The sequence below is a fragment of the Suricata suricatta genome, chromosome 8 (genome assembly GCF_006229205.1).
Source record: "Suricata suricatta isolate VVHF042 chromosome 8, meerkat_22Aug2017_6uvM2_HiC, whole genome shotgun sequence".
Taxonomy (NCBI): domain Eukaryota; kingdom Metazoa; phylum Chordata; class Mammalia; order Carnivora; family Herpestidae; genus Suricata; species Suricata suricatta.
The window spans coordinates 65,379,084-65,402,027 of NC_043707.1; the positions used below are offsets into that span (position 1 = coordinate 65,379,084).

General features: G+C 35.3%; 1 protein-coding gene across 1 annotated transcript in view; it reads right to left on the bottom strand.

The window, feature by feature from the left end:
- CCDC18 (coiled-coil domain containing 18) overlaps positions 1–22,944 on the bottom strand; it is an 83,358-nt gene that overhangs the window by 10,696 nt on the left and 49,718 nt on the right. The window contains exons 17-23 of the mRNA XM_029945801.1: positions 21,733–21,875; positions 16,235–16,398; positions 15,800–16,013; positions 11,448–11,547; positions 5,987–6,103; positions 4,874–5,017; positions 2,977–3,174 (exon numbers count right to left, since the gene is read on the bottom strand). Of these exons, the coding sequence (XP_029801661.1) occupies positions 2,977–3,174; positions 4,874–5,017; positions 5,987–6,103; positions 11,448–11,547; positions 15,800–16,013; positions 16,235–16,398; positions 21,733–21,875 (1,080 nt within the window). The remainder of the gene's footprint in view (positions 1–2,976; positions 3,175–4,873; positions 5,018–5,986; positions 6,104–11,447; positions 11,548–15,799; positions 16,014–16,234; positions 16,399–21,732; positions 21,876–22,944) is intronic.

The window sequence follows — 22,944 nt, forward strand, 5'->3', positions numbered from 1 at the left end:
TTGCCATAAATGGTATACTTTAAAATCTAGACATTTAAAAGACTACAAATGGGACTGTATTAGTCTATTGTTTATCATAATATAAGTTCACTAACCAATGTATTCTGTAAAGCAAATTAATAACCACATCATGCTGAACTTTGGCAGGTAACCATTTACTCTAAGGTTTTCCTACGCATTTTGTTCACCAGTTGCAGTGTGTGTTTATCAAGAGTCAGGTATGTATTTATCCAAACCGATTTATGCTAGCTGTGCTTGTGATTCTAATTATGGAAATTTAATATATATTATATATGAACATGCAAAAAGAAAGTTTTTATATGAAAAGAAAGTTATATGCTTTGAGACAGCTCAATGAATGAGTCACAGACATTTTTTACCCAATTAGAAGCAGTCAAAATAATTATAAAATATTATGGGAAATTCCATATAAAATATGAGATGTTATACTCTCATTTACAAATGTCTTTTAATTCTTCTTCTACTTTAAAGAAATGAAAAATTGGAAACAATAGATGAGTGAATAGGAATATAGTTAATGAAAAAAGGCTAGGCAGAAATCTAGGCAAGGACCCTGACCACACATAAAAAAACCAAAATTTCTGTCCTAAATTAAAAGATCTACACATGAATATATAGAGTTCTGAGTTGAAATATTTTAAGCTGTCATTTAACAAATCAAAACTACAATGATATATCACCTGTCAGAATGATTAAAACTGACAATACAGGAAACAACAGATGTTGGGAACGATCCGGAGTAAAGCGAAACCCCTCTTGTAATGTTGATGGGAATGCAAACAGGTGCAGCCACTCTGGAAAACAGTATGGATGTTCACCCTATGATCCAGCAATTACACTACTACGTACTTACCCGAAGGACACAAAAATACTTATGCAAAAAAAATTTTTAATGTTTATTTATATTTGAGAGAGAGAGACAGAGTATGAGAGGCAGAGGGGCAGAGAGAGGGAGACACAAAATCTGATGCAGGTTCCAGACTCCAAGCTGTCAGCACAGAGCCCGACAGCAGGGCTTGAACCCACTAACTGAGAGATCATGACCTGAGCCGAATTCAAATGCTCAACCAACTGAGCCACACAGGCACCCCTAAAAATATTAATTCAAATGAGTACACGCACCCTCATGTTTATAGCAACATTATCAACAATAGGTAAATTATGGAAAGAGCCCAAATGTCCATCAACTGATGAACTGATTAAAAAAAGAGATGGCATATGGGATGCCTGGGTGGCTCAGTTAGTTAAGCATCCAACTTTTGGTTTCAGCTCAAGTCATGATTTCACAGTTTGTGGGTTCGAGCCCCACAACAAGCTCTGTGCTGGCAATGCAAAGCCTGCTTGGGATTATCGCCCTCTCTCTCTGCCCCTCCCTTCTCTCTCTCTCAAATTAAATAAGTAAAAACTTAAAAAAAGTGATGGTATACATACATACACACACACATATATACATACACAGTGAAATATTACTCAGCCATCAGAAAGAATGAAATCTTTCCACTTGCAGTGATGTGGATGGAGCTAGAAACCATCATGCTAAGTGAAGTAAGTCAGAGAAAGACAAATACCTTATGATTTCACTCAAATGTGGAATTTAACAAAATAAACAAATGTGGGGGGAAAAAGAGATGCAAACCAAGAAACAGACTCTTAACTACAGAGAAGAAACTGATGGTTACCAGAGGGAAGGTGGGGAGGGAGATGGGGGAAGGCACCTATGATGAGCACTGGATGTTGTATGTACATGATGAATCACTAAGTTCTATACCTGAGACTAATATTACACTGTATGTTAAGTAGCTAGAATTTAAATAAAAACTTGAAAAATAAATAAAAATTAAAAACTTGAAAAAGAAACTGTCATTTTAAATAATTCCCCACTTTCATTCACTTTTTTGATTAACTGAGTTTACCTCATCACGTCAATTGTACTATATGTAGATACTACAGATAAAGACAGAGATGAGATAAAAGTAGATAGCTTCTCTTTTCCTAGGAGACTCCCAAATGCCAATATATTCTAATAAAAATTCCTTATAAATTCTTTATTAGTTTAACCAACCAGAAATGTGAATAAAAACATTATTAAGTTTACCAAAATTAAATGTAAAGATACTTTAACCAATTCCTGTACTATATTAGCAGCCATGATAAAAAGCATAAAACTCACAGGAACTTTTCTAAAATACCAATAAGCACATTTTTCTCAAAGTCTAAGTAATTAACCCAAGCATATTAATCCAAGTATTTTTTTAAATGTTTATTTATTTTTGAGAGAGAGAGAGAGACACAGAGTGGGAGTCAGAGAGAGAGGAAGACAGAATCTAGAGCTGGCTCCAGGCTCTGAGCTATCAGGGCTCAAACTTACAAACAGCAAGATCATTACCTGAGCCAAAGTTAGATGCTTACCGACTGAGCCACCCAGGCACCCCTCCAAGTGTTTTTAAGCAAAGTTGTTAACCTTCTACCAAATACAATTTATATTATAGTTCTTGTTATTAAAAGCACTTTCTCTCCATAAGGGTTCTGGACTATAGGTTTCATAACAGTTATAAATTTAGATTGTCAGTTTCACTTATAAGAGTGGCTACAAAAGTAAAAATTTTACTCAGAAAAGATTTGGTTTATTTTTTTTCTTCAAATGATAGCTTAAACTCACTTGAAAGTCTAAAAATACTTTGTAACTCAATTTATTGAAAGCTAATTAGTTTGGCCAAATCTCAGTTCTGAAGGATTTCCTAGTTATATTACAAAGCTATGCTAAATGTAACATTTTTCTTAAAATATTAGTAAAATATACATAACAAAATTTATCACTTTAACCAGTTTTAAGTGTAAAATTCAGTGGCATTAAGTACATTCAGTGTGTGCAATACAGTTACTATAATCAACAATTAAAAAAAAGTAAATGCTAAGATTTTTAGAAAGGTAAAACAAAACAGGGATTACTTTTTCTTTAGAGAGTTGTTTTATTTCCTCCAGTTCACTTGAGAGCCTTTCTATTTCTCTCTCTGCTTGGACTTGTTGACGATGAGCCTCCACCAATTCTGCATGAGAATTCTGCATCTGCTCCTGAGTTAACCTCAATTCTTGTTGCAAATCTATGGCATCCTTGTACTGAGTTGCAATGTACTGTTCCTGCTCTTTCACAGCCTGAAATACACAAGATATTTGTAGGGTTCAAAATGAAATGATATAGATAACCTCTTTCTTATTATGATTTCTCTTTTAAATTTCCCCATCCCAACTTGATCTCTATAAAATTGAACACACAATGAATATCAGTTTCTGTGAAATTGATACTCAGAAAATGTTTTTCTTCCTTTTTGTTTTTTTAAAAACCTTTATTTATTAAAAAAATTTTTTTAATGTCTTATTTACTTTTGAGAGACAGAGACAGCAAGAGCAGGGGAGGGGTCAGAGAGAGAGGGAGATACAGAATCTGAGGCAGGCTCCAGGCTCTGAGCTAAGTGTCAGCACAGAGCCTGACGGGGGGCTCAAACCCACAAACCGTGAGATCATGACCTGAGCCGAAGCCGGATGCTTAACCGACTGAGCCACCCAGGCGCCCCTATTTATATATTTTTGAGAGAGACAGAGACAGTGCAAGTGGGGCAGAGGCAGATAAGGAGAAAGAATCCGAAGCAGGCCTTGTGTGCGGGGACTTGAACTCACAAAATCATGAGATCGTGACTTGAGCTGAATTTGTGAGTTGGACGCTTAGCTGACTTACCCACCCAGGTACCTCCTTTTTTAATGATAAAAAAATGACAAAATGCCATAATAAATCTGGGACAAATGGCATGTTTTTCATGACCAATATGCAAGCTGTATAATTCTTTATTATCATGACTATAACATGGCAGAATACTTAGTAATATAAAGAAAAAAAAGAAGCTAATATCTAATATCCATTTCACAGATGGAGAATGTACTGGTATGAATAACCCAAACCCACCATTAATCCATGAGGGTTAAGATCATGACCTTATTTTCTGTAAAAGTATCTGTCGGAAGACAGATAAACACAATGAAGAGCTACATATGGAATTTTAAAGTTGAGTATACTATTTAAAGACAAAGAAAAAGCTCTCGGAAGCAAATTCAGTTTTGAGACGCCTGGGAGGCTTAGTTGGCTGTGTCCGACTTTGGCTCAGGTCATGATCTCCCAGTTAGTGAGTTCGAGCCCTGCACCAAACTCGATGCTGTCAGTGCATAGCCCACTTTGGATCCTCTGTCCCCCTCACTCTCCACCCCTCCCTCGTTCATGTACGCTCTCTCTCTCTCTCTCTAAAACACACTTAAAAAACAAATGAATAAATTAAAAAAAGAAGCAAATACACTTTTTAAAAATGCAAGTGGGTAGAATGAATTCACCAGTCAATGCACATGCAAACTGACGAGATATGAAGTCATCAAACTTCATCTGGCAACTAACTCAATGTGTTTGGTCTGAATAATGTACAATTATCTGTTCATTCATTCTCTGATGGAGTTTCTCAAGGATAAATGAGTGTATCTTATTAATATCTGTATCTCCAGCTCTATCACACAGTAGGTTCTCAGTAAATATTTGTTGACCAAGTGAACACATATTGTGGGTTCACTATGTGAGAGATACCATGACAATGCCTGTAGGCAATATAAAGATAAACAAAATGTTGCCCTTGCCTGTAATTGGAACATCAGAATAAAATATGTAAAAAGAACAAAGAAACTAGTAAGTATCTGACACAATTAGCCCAAAAATACTTTCAGCACAGCTTGTATATATTAAAACCCAGTTTAAAACAAAGATTTATATTACTCTTCAGATATTAGTGTGTTTCTTAGGAAGACATAATTTGCTTACACTTTCCATTTCTTTCATCTTTTGTTGGATCCGTTCATTTTCTTTTTTCAGTTGACTTATCTCCTGTTCATTTTGCAGCGTTATAAACTCCTTTTCACGAAGGCGTTCTTTGGCATTTTGCAATTTTTCATTCAAACTTTCTATCTAAATTTTAACAAGAGTAATGTTAATGTAACTAAGGAAAAATAAGTTTTTAATCGTAACTGCAATCCAAGTAAGTCAAGCTTTAAACACATAAATCTAAAGTCGCATAATATAAAAATGTGTTTTTCTTAATGCCATCATTATTTAGACATTAATATCAGAATTCTTATGCTTATTTGAATACCTAAAATATACAAACGGATGAAAGTCTCAATCACATTTGTTTGAGAAAGAAAAATTAGGGTACATTAAAGCAACAAGTGTTTCATGATCTTACAAATCGTTTTATAGGTTATACATTTAAGAGGTAAAAAACTATAGTTAATGAAAACAAAGTCCCCTTCCCACTGTGTTCCTTCATTAGATGTAACCACACAAGAGAATTACTTGCAAATCCTTCCAGAGATATTTTGTACCTATTCAAACACGCACACATGATGATAAATATGTGGACACATTGATACGAGAAAAACTCTATTCAAAATAACATGAAGAGAGTAATCACTGGGGTGGGGAGTGAGGAAAATGAGTAAATGCTGGTCAAAGCATACAAGGTTTCAGTTATGCAGGATAAGTAAGTTCTGGAAATCAAATGTACAACACAGTAATTACAGTTAGTAATACTATATTTGTATACTTGAAATTTGCTAAAAGGATAGATCTCAAGTGTTCTCACCAAAAATAAACAATTAAAATAACTGAGGTGATGGATATGTAATTATTACACAATGTATATATATAGGAAAACATGCACCTCAAATATATGTAATTTCTGTTATGTCAATAAAGCTGGGGGGGAGTTAAAAGGAGAAAAAATAAATTTACAATAGTATGTACACGATAATTAAAATTATGTAGTATTTTTCATGTATGTATTTTACTAAAAAGCCACATAATGTGAACAACAGATGCTTACAGATATAGTTATTTTTAAAAACAATTTAAAATATGTAATTTTAAATAATTTACCTGTTTGTTGCATTCTTTAAGTTCCAATTCTGATTTCTCGAGGGTACCTTCTAATTTAATTATTTTCTGTTCCATTTCTCCCCTGTGCTCACGAATAGTCATATCCAAATGTGTAACCTAAATACAAAAGTAGACTGCATCAATAATTCGGTTTTTTAAAATATTTATTTATTTTTGAGACAGAGCGTGAGCAGAGGAGTGGCAGAGAGAGGGAGAAACAGAATCAGAAACAGGCTCCAGGCTCTGGGTTGTAAGCACACAGCCTAATACAGGGCTAGAACCCACCAACCGTGAAATATTGATTTGAGCCAAAGTTGGACACTTAACTGAGCCACCCAGGTTCCCCTATAATTCGTTTTTATTGCTAGGTAGCATTCTGTAGTATTCCATGGTAGTACCATCTTCTGTTTAACCATTCACTTACTGAAAGCATTTCAGTTGTTTCCAGTTTAGGGCTATTACTAATAAATGCACTGTGAACATTTGTGTATAGGTTTTTTTGGTGAACATATGTTTTCATTCCTCTGAGATAAATGCCTAATCATGTAACTGTTGAGTTGTAAGGTATGTGCATGTTTAGTATTATAAAAACTGCCAGACTCTATCCAGAGTGGCTGCACCATTTTACATTACAACCAGCAGTGAATAAGTGACCAGTTTCTCTTCACCTACACCAGCATTTGATGTTATTTTATTTTTTAGTCATTTGGCAAAAGAGTGCAGTGGTATCACATTGTAATTTCAATAAAATGAACATCAATGTCTTTGGCTTATTTTTTAAAAATTTTATGCTTATTTATTTGTTTGAGAGATGAGAGAGAGCAAGAGCGAGAGACAGAGAGAGAGCAAGCTGAGGAGGGGAAGAGAGAATCCCAAGCAGGCTCTGCACTGTCAGTGCAGAGACAGATGTGGGGCTCAGATTCACGACCCCTAAGATCATGACCTGAGCTGAAACCAAGAATCAGACACTCAACCAACTGAGCCACCCAGGCGCCCCTGGCTTATTTTTTTTAATTGGATTGTTTACTTTTTTACCATAGAGCTTTGTGAGTATGTATCCTGTGTATGAGTCCTTTATCAGATATGTGATTTGCAAATATTTTTTCCTGTCTATCTCTTAGCTTATCACCCTCTTAACAAGGTCTTCTCCAGAATGAATTTTTAATTTTGAAAAAAACAAAAACAAAAACAAAACCATTAAACTTTACTCAATTATTCTAATGTGAAAAACTATAAGCTTGGAATTTGTTTTAAAATTGTTTACAGTGCGGGGGCGGCCTGGGTGTCACAGTCAATTAAGCATCCAACTTCGGCTCAGGTCATGATCTCATGGTTTGTGAGTTTGAGCTCCATGTTGGGCTTTTTACTGATGGCTCAAAGACTGGAGCCTGCTTCAGATTCTGTCTCTCATTCTCTCTATCCCTCCCCTGCTCAAGCTCTGTCTCTCTCTTTCAAAAATAAATAAACATTAAAAAATTTTTTAAAGTATTTATAATGGTTATAACTGAAACATAAACTCACAAACTCACCTCAAGTTATTTTTAAAAATGAGAAAAATATTCATTGCTTATGAACACTGAATCTTGAGCCTCATATATATTATACAAACTTAAAGAAGAAATAAAACTATGTTCATAAATGACAAAATGATTTAGACTTCAATTTATGGGAGATAAAAGCTGCTAAACACAGTATAACAAAAATTGTGGAATGTAGTAAAAGAAGTGCTTGGAGGAAAATGTAGAGCACTGAATGCATATATTAGAAAAGAAGAAAGATCTAAAATCAATCATTTAAGATTCCAATTTTGGAAACTAGAAAAAAGAAGAGCAAATTAAATCCAAAGTAAGCAGAAGAAAAGAAATAATAAAAGTTAAAGCAGAAATTAGTAAATTAAAATTAGAAAATCAGAGAAAATCAACAAAACCAAAAGCTGATTCAAGAAAAGATCAGTAAAATCAATTATCCCTCTAGCCAGGCTAACTAAGAAAAAAAGAAAGAGGACACAAATTATTAATATCAGAAATGAAAGAGAAGACATAACTATAACTCTCATAGACATTAAAGGGATAATAAGAAATACTACAACAACTCTCTGATCACAAATTTAATAAAGCTAGATGAAAAAGACCAATTACTTGGAAGACAGAATCTGCCAAAACTCAAATAAAAAGCAATCTGAAGAAGCCTATATCTATTAAAGAAATTAAATTGATCCTTAATAACTTTCCCATATAGAAAGCAGCAGGTCCTAGGGGGTTCACTGGTGAATTCTACTGAACATCTAAAAAAGAAATTATACCAACTTTCTACAGTTCAATTCAAAAGACAGAAGCAGAGGAAATACTTCTGAACTGACTCTATGAGGCCAGTATTACCCCAATACCCAAACCAAACAGAGACATTTTAACACACATTCATGGTAAAAAACACTCAGTAAACTAGAAATAAGAGCACCTGGATGGCTCAGTTGGTTAGGCGACCAACTTAAGCTCGGGTCATGATCGCATGGTGCATGGGTTCGTGTCCCATGTTGGGCTCTGAGCTGTCAGCTAAAAGCCTGGAGCCTGCTTCAGATTCTATCTCTTTCTCTGCCCCTCCCCCACTTCTGCTCTGCTTCTTTCTGTCTCTTGAAAATAAATGTTAAAAAAAAATTTTTTTTAATGTTTTATTTATTTTGGGTACAGAGAGAGATAGAGCATGAGGGGGGGAGGGGCAGAGAGAGGGAGACACAGAATCTGAAGCAGGCTCCAGGCTCTGAGCTTGCTGTCTGCTCAGAGCCTGACGCAGGGCTCGAACCCACAAACGTGAGATCTGACCTGAGCCGAAGCCGGCCGCTCAACCGACTGAGCCACCCAGGCGCCCCCCCAAAAATTTTTTTAACCTTAGTAAATTAGAAATAAAGAAAATTTCCTTAACTTAATAAAGAATATCTACAGGAAAACAATAGCTAGAATCATATTTAATGGTGAGAAATTCAAAGCCTTCCCATTAAGATCAAATACAAGGCAAGGATATTCATTCTAATGATTTTCAACATTGTCCTAGCAGTCCCAGCTAATGCAGTAAGACAAGAAAAAGAAATAAAAGATATACATATTAGCAACAAATACAAAACTGTGTTTGTTTATAGAATCATCTAGGTACAAAATCTGAAAGACTTAACAAAAAAGTCCCTACAACTAATAAGTGATTATAGCAGGGTTACAGGATATAAGGAACACACAAAAGTCAACCACTTTCCCATATACCAGCAATGAACAAGAGGAATTTGAAACTAAAAACATAATGTGATTTACATTAGCATCTCCAAAAACAAAATACTTGGGTATAAATCTAACAAAATATATATAAGATCTATAAAGAGAAAACTATAAAACTCCAACGAAAAAAATTAAATAAATAAATAAATAGACATACAGTTCATGTTCATGGATAGGAAGACACAATATTATCAAGATTCAAGATGTCAGTTCTTCCCCACTAAATCTATATAATTCAGGGCAATTCTAATCAAAATTCTACCAGATTGTTTGAAGATACTGACAGACTGATTCTAAAGCTTACATGGAGAGGAAACAAATGCAAAATATGCAACATGATATCAACGCTGGAAGACTGACATTACCTGACTTCTAGACACTATAAATAAACAAGCTGTAGTACTAGCAAAAAAACAAGTGGACAGATAATTGTACAGAACAGAGTCCAGAAACTAACTCACATAAATATGTTAACTGATCTTTGACAAAGAAGCAAAGGCAATACAATGGAGAAAAGATAAGTCTTTTCAACAAATGGTACTGGAATAACTAAAAAACCACATGAAAAGATAAAAAAAAATCTAGACCACCCCTTCACAAAAATTAACTCAAAATGAATCACTAAATGTAATCTGCAAAACTATAAAACTTCTAAAAGATAACACAGAGGAAAACCTAGAAGACCTTGGGTTTGGTGATGACTTTTAACATACAAAATCAAAGGCACAATTCATGAAAGAAGTAATTAATAAGCTGGACTTCATTAAAGCTTAAAAGTTCTGCTCTGTGAAAGCCAATGCCAAATGATTGTGAACAAAAGCCACAATTATTTGCAATAAGGACTAATATTCAAACTATACAAAGAACTCTTAAAATTCAACAATAAGAGAACTAAATTTAAAAAATGGGACAAAGACCATAACAGACACCTCACCAAAGAAGATATACAAATAGAAAATAAGCACAAGAAAATATCCTCCAGATCATATGTCATCTGAGAAATGTAAATTAGTATGGAGATACCACCACACACCTATTAGAATGGCCAAAATCCCAAACACTGACACCAAATGCTAGCCAGGAAAAATTCACATTCATTGCTGGTAAGAATGCAAAATGGTACAACCCACTTTGCAGCACAGTTTGGAAGTATCTTATAAAACTAAACATAACATATCCATCAATAATTACCCAAGTTAAGAACTTATGTCCACACAAAAACCTGCACATACATGTTTATAGCAGCCTTATTTGTAATTATCGAAACTTGAAAATAATCAAGATGTCTTTCAGTAGGTGAATGGATAAGTAAACTATAGTACATTTAGACAATGGAATATTAGTGTTCAAAGAAATGAGCTATCAAGCAATGAAAAGTTGTGGAGAAAACTTAAATGAATATTATTAAGTGAAAGAAGCCAATATGATAAGACTATGTACTACATGATTTCAACTATATGACACTCTGGAAAAGGCAAAATGCTAGAGACAATAAAAAGATCAGTGGCTGCTAGGGTTGGGAGAAGAGAAGGAAAGATGACTAAATAGAGTACAGAGGATTTTTAGGGCTGTGAAAACACCCTGGATGATACCATAATGATGGATATGTGTCATTAAACTTTTGTATAAACCCACAGAATGTACAACACCAAGAGTGAACTCTAATATAAATTATGGAGCTTGGATAAATATAATGTATATGTTCATCAACTCTAACAAATGTACCACTCAGGTGGGGAATGCTGATAATGGGGAAGGCTGTGCATTTATAGAAGCAAGGGATATTTGGGAAATCTTTGTACCTTCTGCTCAATTTCACTGTGAACCTATAACTGGTTTAAGAAACAAAGTCTTAAAAAGGATGCTGTTAAATAATGCCTTTTGAGAATTTTTGTTTCTCCAACAAACACTAGCTGAGCAAGTAACTCATTTAATTGCATTGTCTTCTGATATGCAGCAATGTAAGAGATCAAAAGGTTTGGATACTAAGCTAATCTTCATTCTCAAAAATCTACTTCCTATAAAAATAGCAAGATGAAGAAAGAAAGATGGCATTTTCTAATTTTAAAAATATTAATGTGCATAGAAAAACATATATGCTTAAAAATGTCCATTTTGCCAAAATGTGGTGACCTCTGAAACCTTGTGTGATTATACTGTAACAGAAAATTGCATTAAATATAATTAAGAAAACCAACTTGAGCTGCTCTTTGTTTTAGTTCCCAATTTCTCTCCTTAAGTGCCTGGTCCATTTCAAGGAGTTGTTGCTTTTTATCTTCAATCTCCATTCTGCATTCTCTGCAATTTATCAAAGGAAAATATCAAAGCAAATAGCAGGAATAGTATAGTTTTAAAAAATTAAGTCAAATGGGTTAACATTTCCTATAAGTGACAAGTAATAAAACATATGCAATTATTTCTGATTGAAAGGGCTCCAATAAAGAAATGACATATAAAGAAAATGACTGTTATCAATACAATTACTTTTAATAGAGTATTCTCAAAAGGTAAAAATTAACTCAAATACTATTATTGTAGACAATTTAAGCTAAATGTTAAAGTACTCCCAGGGTACACGACTGAATCAGTATAAGAATTTTAAAAATATGTCCATATTTTTCATTTACAGATCAAGGGAGCATTTGAAAGTCTTTAGTGTATAAAAGTTGTGTTTATTACAATTGAATGGGGCATTTATCTTGTGGTTGGTACCTCTGATGGCCACAACTCAGTAAATGACCACTGTGTTTCTCATGGGAATTTTATTCAAATGACGCCTTACAAAGAGTGAAGTATTGAGGTCTAACATGGAAATATTTTAGAAATACTTTTAATAAATTTTACCTCTCCTAAAACCTGAAACTTTACTATCTTACTCCTAAAAGTAGTATTTTTATACAAATACACTTTATACAGTATTTTTACACATTTTTTCTTACAAGAAAAATGTAGAGTGCTATGTTAGAGCATGAAATATAGTGACGAGATAGTGACCGGGTGGCTACTTGAGAGTAGGTGGTCAGAGAAGGGCCCTCTGAGGTAATATGAAAGGCAAGAGGTTGGACATTCAACCATTATTTCAGGCCAAAAAAACAGCTATAGCAAAGTCATAAGGGAGGGAAAATGTACTGTTTTAAGTACAACAAGAAGGCCAGGAGCAAGGGGAACAGTGAAATGAGGCCAGAGAAATAGGCAAGAACCTTATCATGTAGGGCTTTGCATTCCATGATAAGGAGCTTGGATTATTTTTTAAACTGTTGTAAAATACATATAAGATTTACCACTTTAAAATACAGCATCCTTTCTTGGTACAAACCCTCAAGAACGTAGGGAAAGAAGGATCATACCTTGAGATCATAAAACCCATATTTGAAAGATTCACTGCTAACATGATTCTCAATGGGAAAAAACAGAGCTTTCCCCCTAAGGTCAGAACATGACAGGTGTGTCCACTCTTGCCACTGTTATTCAGCACAGTATTGGAAGTCTTAGTCTCAGCAATCAAACAACACAAAGAAATAAAAGGCATCCAAATCAGCCAGGAGGAAGTCAAAGTTTCATTCTTCGTAGATGACATGATACTCTTTATGAAAAACCCAAAAGATTCCACCAAAAAACTGCTAGAACTAGTCCATGAATTCAGCAAAGTCACAGGATATAAAATCAATGCTTAGAAATTGGTTGCATTTCTATACACCAATAATGAATGAAGCAAAAGAAAGAGAAATCAAGGAATTGATTGCATTTACAATTGCACCAAAACCCATAAAATACCTAGAAATAAACATAACCAAAGAGGTGAAAAACCTATACACTGAAAACTAGAAAGCTTATGAAAGAAATTGAAGAAGACACACAAAAAGAAAAATAGTCTATGCTACACACACACACACACACACACACACACACAATCAAAAAGAATGAAATCTTGCCAATTTCAGCTAAGTGGAGGCTAAGAGAAATTAGTCAGAGAGCCAAATATCATATGACTTCACTCATATGAGGACTTTAAGACACAAAATAGATGGACATAAGGGAAAAATAATATAAAAACAAGGAGGGGGACAAAATATAAGAGATTCTTAAATATGGAGAACAAGCAGGGGTTATGGGAAGGGGAATGGGGTAAATGGGTAAGGGGCATTAAGGAATCTATTCTTAAAATCATTGTTACACTATATGCTAACTAACTTGGATGTAAATTAAACAGTAAATAAATAGATTAATTAAAAAAGACATACCATTTTAGCCACTTTAAAGTGTACAGTTCAGTTACATTAAGCAAATTCACAATGTTGTGTAACCACCACCACTGTATATTTCCAGAACTTATTCATCACTCCAAATGAAAATCTAATACCCATCTGCAGTTATTTTCCAGTGTCCCACCCCTAATTCTGATAACCATTAGTTTGCCTTCTATCTTTATGGATTGGCTAATTCTGAATATTCCATATAAATGGAATTATACAACATGTATCTAGTTAGTCTAATGTTTTCAAGGTTCATCTTTGTTGTAACACACATCAGTACTTTATTCCCTTTCATGGCTGAATAATATTCCATTTGGATATATCATCACGTTGTCTAAACATTCACTTAGTGAAGGATATCCGGGTTATTTCTACTTAGTAGCTATTGTGAATAGAGCGTATATGAACATTTGTGCACAATTATTTTGAACATCTGTTTTTAATTCTTTTGGGTATATAACTAGGAGTGGCATTAATGAGTTATAGTAATTCTATGTTTAACTTATTATGGAACTGCCAAATTGTTTTCCATAGGCACTGTACCATTTTAAAGGTTCCAACAGTAATCTATGAGGGTTCCAATTTCTCTACATACTTGCTAACACTTATTATTTTCCGTTTTGTTTTTCTGTTCATTTGTTTTTATCATGGTCATCAGAGTGGGTGTGAAGCAGTATCTCACGGTAGTTTTGATTTACATTTCCCAAGAAGCATGGATTTTATTCTGAATATTTTGGGAACCCACTAGAAATATTTAAAAAAGGAAAGCAATTTAACTGGGAAGCAATATAATCTGATTTATGTTTTGAATAATAAACTTAAATCCATTTCTATTGTTTTCAATCATAAACTTAAATCCATTAACTTAAGTAGACTGGGGGCGTGTCAGGAACTTAAGCTGGGAGACGTCAGGGAAGCCACAGCGACAGACCAGGTGAGAGACGATGACAGTCTGTGCTAAGGTGGTAACAGAAAAGAGGCCAGGAAATCAATGGATTTCAGAATGTTCTGGAAATAAAGTTGACATGAATTCCTAATAAGACTAGATGGGGGGAAAAAAGAGGCTAAGAGAGAAGAAGAATCTTATAGATCTCTTGCTTGAGCAATTGCATGATTCTGAGAAGGAGGATGAACAGGGTTATGAAGAAAAAAAAAAAGAGTCCTGTTTTAGCCAAGTTTAAGATGCCTCCTAAAAATATTTGAGTGGAGGTAACAAGTAAGTCATAAATATTTGAGTCTGGAGTTTAGGAGAGAGATCATCACTAAGGTTTGGAAGTCTGACATACAGTATTTAAAGCTATATGAAGTTTCTCAAAAATGAGTTTATGGATAAATAGAGAAGGCAGGCCGTGCTCTAAGGAATGGGATGCATCTAAGTTCCTAGGTCATCTTGCTGCTCTCTGTCCTGGCACCCCACATTTCACAATGTGGTCTGTAATTGTGTTTTCCTTTCCGAAATCTATTTCCCACACCTTGGCTCTGGTTTGGCCCTCTACCCCACCTCACCATAGATGTGTGCTGGAACAGTATTTTATGCTACCACTGCTAATCCAAGAACCCAGCTTTGAGTTGGACAGACTTGTGTTTAACTATCTTCTCTGGACCTCATTATCTGGACTGTATTTTACTTAATTTTCTCAAGCTTCAGTTTCCTCAAGTGTAAAAAGGTGGTAATATGTGTATAATAAGTCTGTTGTAAAGAAATAACTAAGATCATAAAGGAAGTCCCTGGCATACTCCTGGCACAAAATAAGGGCTTAATACAAAGAAAACATTGTGGTTTTTAAAAAAAATTTTTTTAACATTTATTTTTCAGAGAAGGAGAAAGCAGGGGAGGGGCAGAGAGAGAGAGAGAGACGGAGACACAGAATCTGAAGTAGGCTTCAGGCTCTGAGCTGCCAGCACAGAGTCTGACATGAGGGTCAAACTCGTGAGCCATGAAATCATGACCTGAGCTGAAGTTGGATGCTTAACCAGTTGAGCCTCCCAGGTGCCCCTGAAGAAAACATTGTTATTATTATTATTTTGCTAATAACCACTGCTGTAGGCTGGTCCAATCATTTTTTACCACTATATAATTTAGGAGAGGGTCAGAATAAAACGGTCCAGAGACCAAGGATGGACTAGTCAAGATGAATGGCTGAATTACTTAGATGGAGCATGGGACAGGCTGACTGGGATGAGCAACAGTGAGCCAAAGGCAGTTGAGAAATTTAGACATCTATAATCAGACAAATTTTAGAGTAATAAAGTGAAATACCTATAACTGTGGTATCATTTCTTACTATTTAACTCACCTAAGTTCAGCTGTGAGATCCTTTATAGTAGTATATTTCTCCTCTAATGATAATTGAGCCTTCTGTAGTACATCTCTCAATTCCTGAAGTTGTCTTAAAGTGCTTTTTAATTCTCCATGAGCATTTTGTAATTCAGACTCTAATGCTTCCTGTTTCTGCAAAGCCTCTGTTAGTTCAGTTTCAGTGTGGTGCTGTAATTTTTCTAGCTCCTTCACTGTTAAGAGGAAAGACAAATTTTAGAACTATATATAAGCCATTTCTTATAAAATTTTGTAAATAATTATAATTAAGAATATACAATTTTATTCATCTACAAGAGGCAAAATACTGACCATTCATTGTCCCTCCCAGTCCCACTATCCCACATTTTCACTTTATTTCACTTCTTTAAATATAAACATAGAGGCAGTTAAGCTCAGCTAACCTGTTGCTTACCAGAATTTGTCTTCTTATCTAGTTCTGTCTTTGTCTGTTCTAAGATCATGTCTAACTGTGAGAGATGCATTGTTTTATTTTCTCCATCTCGTTTTAGGTACATTATTTCTTTTTCCATTTTACACAGTTCTTCTTTATACTGATTCATCTCAAGTTTTACTTGCCTAATTAAGAAACAAACAAAAAAGTAATAAGTGATAGTTTGGGAAGCTGAATAATTGAAACCAGTTGACTTGCCTCTTATTGAACAAAATCTCCAATTTACATAAAGACAAATATCAGCAAAACATCTAGTCACAATCTTGGGTGACATATTACTAAGAATGCTCCAACTAAAATTTGTAATTCTGCACTGGTTATGTACCACTAAATACAACTGTACTCCTGGTAATATTTAGTAAGGCTAGACTTCCTTTCAATTGAACAGTTACAGTTAGTTTGTGTAAAGCTTTGTATATACTGAGAATATCCATGGAAAGGCGTCTCATTCGTCTGGAATTTCTGTTACTTACAACACAGAAAATAAGGAAGCCAACCCATCAAAATATTCACCATAATGACCATATTAGTCAAAGGAGAACCGAGTCAGTCACTTTTACTCAGAGTTTTATTATTTATGTTATCTTTTTTAGGGACTAGAGATTCTCAGACTAGTACAACCATTCTTGCTTTACAGATGAGGAAACTGGAAAGTTAGTAAATTGTCTAGGGTAAGACAAACAGTTATTAATAGTGAGAGAATCAGGTTTATTAACTTTCAGTCAGTCCTGAGCTTATTCCAACATGGAAACTCCTCTACTTATAGACAAAAAACATAGTTAGAGAAAGTTTTAACTCATTTTTTGGTCATTCCAAAATGATATTCACTCATTAAACAATTGTTAATGTCATCCTCAATGGTGGGCAAAAATGATCCCCTTCAATCAACATTTTTTTGTTGCTTTGATATTTTGTAAATTGACTTTGCAAACAGGAACACTTCTTTTGTAAAAGCAATTTAGACAAATTTGGATTTGTTCAAGGGGTTTTTAATCTGATGTCCGTGAGTAAACTTGAGTTAAGGTATAAAACTCCTGAAACAATATTATGTAAACATATGTTTATCTGTATGTAGAAAATAATCCATAGCTTTTTATCATATCCTCAAATATGTCCAGGGTCCAAAAAGTTAAGAAGTTTATTAGGTAAGTGTTAATTACCCTTTTACATTTCTAAAATTTCAGGTTGTGATTTTTAGCTTGACTAATTCATTTCTTATACTAGATATAAAACATAATTAGAAAATGATCATTGAAAGAGGTTGGCATTCAGGACCAAGAGATGAGAGCTTGTCAGGAAAGAAGTGGGGGAAAATTATATTAAAAAAATACATGAACTCAAAAAGCACAGTAGCCTGTAGATATTTAGTAACAACACTATATTTTTCAAGATCTTGTTGAGCTGCTACTGTCTTTCAGCATGGTATAATAATTGATGAATGTAATGATAACCCTGAGAAAAGCAGAGAAGTTAAAAATGACAAGAATATTTTAGAAAATTTCTACCAAAAAGAGTTTTCTGTTTTGTTTTAAAGTTTCAGTATTTGGTAAAGATAAATTCCACTCATTTATTTATCAACACCTAGTCATTCCTTCTTGATGCTACATGAATGAGGCATTAGTATAATATAATAAATATTTAAGGGTTTAAAATTTTAATTATTGGGGCGCCTGGGTGGCTCAGTCAGGTAAGCGTCCAACTTTGGCTCAGCTTATGATCTCACAGTTTGTGAGTTCGAGCACCACATCAGGCTGTCTGCTGTCAGCATGCAGCCCCTTTCAGTCTGCCCCTTCCCTGCTGTGCTTTCTCTTTCAAAACTAAATGAAAACATTAAAAAAATTTTAATTATAAATAATCCAATACTAAAAACTTTCCCCTTTCAAAATTTTACAACAGGCTTAAAAACCACCAGTTTTTCCAAAAATACTTTACCTTCTTGTTTGAGAGCAATCAAGTCTGAGACTGGAAATAAAGCCAAAGGAAGGATTATGCAAATGTAATACTAAGCTTCTAGAACAAGACTGAGACTGTGTGGTCTCTTCCAATGTGAAAAAAATCTAAGTGGTAACGGAAACAGTTTGAGAAATCTAACAAGTGCTGTATGAGCCGCAACAGTGAGAAACCAGGGTCAGGATCATTTACATGAAGTGACATTTACATGCCGCACCAGAAGCATGTTTTAGTAGCTGTATAACAGGGGGAAAAAACCCTTGGTTTTAGAGGAAGCATATCTAAATTTTGCATCTCATAACCTAACTTCTTTGAATTTCAGCTTTCTTACATTAAAAATAGGGCTAATAAAATCATGGAAAGAGCCTAAATGTCCATCAACTGATGAATGGATCAAGAAGATATGGTATATATATACAATGGAATACTACATGGCAATGAGAAAGAATGAAATCTGGCCATTTGTAGGAAAGTGGATGGACCTCGAGGGTGTCATGCTAAGTGAAATAAGTCAGGCAGAGAAGGACAGATACCATGTGTTTGCACTCATAGGTCTAACAGGAGAAACCTAATAGGAGACCATGGGAATGGGAGAGGGGAGGAAAGAGTTGGGGAGAGGGAGTGAGGCAAATCATGAAAGACTTTTGAATGCTGAGAACAAACTGAGGGCTGAAGAGGGAGGGGGGTAATGGTCATGGAGAGGGACACTTGTGGGGAAGAGCACCGGGTGTTATATGGAAACCAACATGGTAATAAACTTTAAATAAATAAATAAAGTTAATAATTACACATACATACACAGAAAAATAGGGCTCATAAAAAATAAATACATAAAAATTAAAACAGGGATAATAAAACCCATACCATAGAGGTATTCCAAACAATACATTAATGTGTCTACCTAGCACACAAGAAGGTGTTCAATAAATTAGTTTCCTTTCTAATTTTAATTCCAAAACAGATCCAAGGAAATATATACAAATACCTTGTAACTATAATACCTTCCGGGAGAGAAAAACAGAGTTTTATAAATTGTAGTTCCAAAAGTTAAAGAAGCAACAGTGGGACTAGAGAAAACAGAAGACCCTAAACCCTTCTCCTCTATGAGAAGAAGATATCATGGAACTAGGGTGTTTTTTTCCTATGAAGTTTTAATCATTTCCCATTAGTATTTAGGGCTTACTTTTAGGGTTTAATGTACCTATTAGCTATAATCTAGAGGTTTTGTCTAAAAGTCAAAGGGTAAGGGTAAGAATAGGAACAAGCAATTGCTTCAATTTTTTCATTGAAAGAGAAAGCAAGATTATCAGTGAGAGCAAGGATTGGAGAAGGGTTGTTGAGAATTTTGAAAGAAAAGGCCTAAGTATAAAAGAGTCTTCTACAAAAGTCAGTAATATTTTGATTGCTAGGCAGCAGGTCCCTTAAGGGACACCGTAAGGTTGAAATTATGAATTTAAAGATTGGTCAGTGTGTTTATATTTTTCTCCAGCTTCTGTAAAGATGCAAGCCTGGAGAAGTGTGAGGTGGGTTTTCAAGTGCTGTGTAGAACAAAGAAAGAGAGGTAAGAGTTATGAGTTGATAAAAATCATTGATTTTAATGACTTTATACAATTTAAGCTGGGTAAAGAAAGGAGAAGTCATCAGGGAATGAGACAATGGTGGAACTGATGAATTAGAGGTTTTATTAGATCAAAGAATCATTGAATTTGGAGTATTAAAGGGAATGAGGTGATAATATAGATGCCTAATACTCAGATTATGGAAAAACTGGAAATAATGGAGATGACAAGATCTAGAGTAAATTATGTAAGTGAGTGGCTCAGGTATGATAGAGCTCAAGATCATTAGAGAAGTGGAATTTTTTTTTAATGTTTTTTATTTATTTTTGAGAGACAGAGAGACAGCGCGAGCAGGGGAGGGTCAGAGAGAGAGGGTGACACAGAACCTGAAGCAGGCTCCAGGCTCTGAGCTAGCTGTCAGCACAGAGCTCGATGCAGGGCTTGAACCCATGAACTGTGAGATTGTGACCTGAGCCGGAGCTGGACACTTAACCAACTGAGCCACCTAGGCACCCCAAGAAGTGGAATTTTTAAAATAAGACACTAATGTGTCAGATGTATCAGCTAATAGATATTGAAATCCTCAAGAATAATGACAGGAGTGGTGTTGCAGGGAACAACAGTACGTCAGGTGGCCTGTATGTCTTACCAACAGTGAGGGATGATATTGTCTGGTGACCAAAGGTTCAGAGTATGATATACTTACCATTCCATGTCTCAACCCTGCAGTGTAAGAACTGTGGGGCAAAACTTTTACTTTAGAGGGTTGCAGGACAAGAAACAAGGTCCTCAGGGAAGAGTCAGATTTCTGTTAAAGCAGGAGAAAAGAAATGGGGAATATAGAGAATGTCTCTCAGGATGGACTGTGAATTCCAGAGGACAAGAAGAAGTCTCTCAGAAGTTGGGATAAGCTGAGAGAAGGAAACAGTATACATGGTGAGGTTTTTGGGAATTAGTTTGAGAGATGAGTGTTGTACTGAAAATAAGCAGCTTCTTGTGGTGTGTAGCATAAGCAAGGAAAAATTTAGGATGCAATTATTCAGGTAGACACTGGTGGTGAGGCTGTCTACCAGTCAGTGGAAGAAAGGAGGTCTGAAGAACTGTGATCTTAGTCTTAAACAAAGGGCAATTGTCTTGATGCTGATAAGAGAGTTGACATCTAGAAAAGCAGACTGCTGCTCAAAGCACAAAGGCCTGATCTTTACTCCTGTCAGTGGGGGAGAGCGAACTTGGGGACATGGAGTTTTAGTTCAAGTGGCTAAGTTAATTCTTGACTCCTGTTGGTAGCAGAGTGGGTTAATTATGAGTGTATTATTAATTATGTAAACTCTTTTTGACAAAGTAAAAGAGGTCCGGGGAAGCTGGGGAATACTTTCAGCTCATGGGTTCCTTTCTTAATCAATTAACTATTGATTCCTCAACCTGGCTCAGCCAAATTAAATCAGAATCCTTAGAGGTGAGACCTAGGCATCAGTATTTTTTTAAAGCTTCTTGGATAATTTTAATGTTCGGTCAAGGTTCAGAGCTACTGTTGTATTCCATTAAGTTACTATCTCCCAGAAACAATTAGACCACATGGAAGTTTTCTGTGAGCACATCTTTCCTACAACTTTTAACAGTATTCACAATTTAATATAACACAACAGTTGCTGAGTGCCTATGAGACATAGGGAACTATGCTAATTGTTGTAAAAATGACCTAAAATAAACCAGAAACTATCCAGGCCTTAGGGAACTTATAATAATACAACAGGAGGATAAAGAATAGTATACTGTGGTACAAAAGAAGCATAAAGAATATAAAGGTAAAAACAAAATGCTATAGGACCACAGGCCATGAAGAAATTAAATCTTTAAGCAAAAGCTTCACTGAACATTATCTGATATTGAAATTCAGAACTACTTATTTTGAAACAGGAAGAGAAAGAAAAACTAACATATTCATTTTACCTGGCAGTACCAGTAAGTTCAATAACTTTTTGCCTTTTTAAATCAGCTTCATGTGTGGCTGCTTCACATTTCTCCTCCATTTTCCTCAACTTTTCAGCTGAACTTTCCTTTTGTTTTTGAAGCTCTTGTTCCAATTTTGATACCTTGGAAAACAATTTTCATTAAGTATTTTAAGTTCAGTCACGGCTTAACATTCTTTGGGAGAAAAAAATATATTTATATAAATATGTGGTCTAGCCTATGATTCAGTTTCAAGATGTATTATGAAACTCAAAGTAGACACCAGGAAATAATGTTTTGGAAATAAAAAATCAAAACTAAACTTTGTATATAAAAGATATTCACATTATGTAGTTATAGAAGTAGCCACATAATAACACTAAAATAGGATTTATAAGAATTGAACAAAATAATGGTTAATTTCCCCTTTTCATTATCCCTATTTGAAAGGTTTTCATCTCTTGTCAAATTATACTGCTTTCCTTCTTCACAAATTGGCTAATTTAATGAAGGATTTCTAGATTCGCCACTGCCCTCAAACTTTAACACTTGCATTTGCTTCTAACTCATTATTTCTTCTGTTCCTCTACAGTGAAGGAGGTATTCTTTCTCCTATATAAGTCTATCTGCTTCACTGGTGTTCTGGATTCACTTTCTCAGGAAACTATCCACTTCCCCAGGAACTCAGACTATTGTCTATCTCTACTCTCTCCTCCTGGCTTCTTTATATACTACCATTTAAACATGTTCAAGAGAGTGGAGCCAAGATGGCGGAGAGGAAGGGAGGGAGCTCTGTAAACTCCGTCCGCACCATTTATCGAACTGAGAAGGATATTACGTTCATCTGCGAGAGCGGAAGGAGAAAATACGAACTCCAGAAGGAATAGAACCTCAAGGATACCTGAGTGAGTGGGGGCGAACGGGGGAGATCCGAGGACGGGCCAGCCCGGGACGGGCAGGGAGGTAAGATCCCCAGCGCCCGAGAGACAAAGGGAAGAGACAGAGTCGGAACGCGCTCATAGAACTGTCTCTGGGGAAGAGGTATAGAACGCTTGGCTGCGCTCGGAGACAGAAACCCACTCCATAGATAACTGCTGGGTAGCCAGAATCCCGAACCGGGGTGGCACAAGAGAAGGAATAGCCTCCAGCCCTACGCCATCTTGGCGGGGAATCAGAGGCGTCTGTGGCTGTGAGAGGCAGCTCAGCACTGGG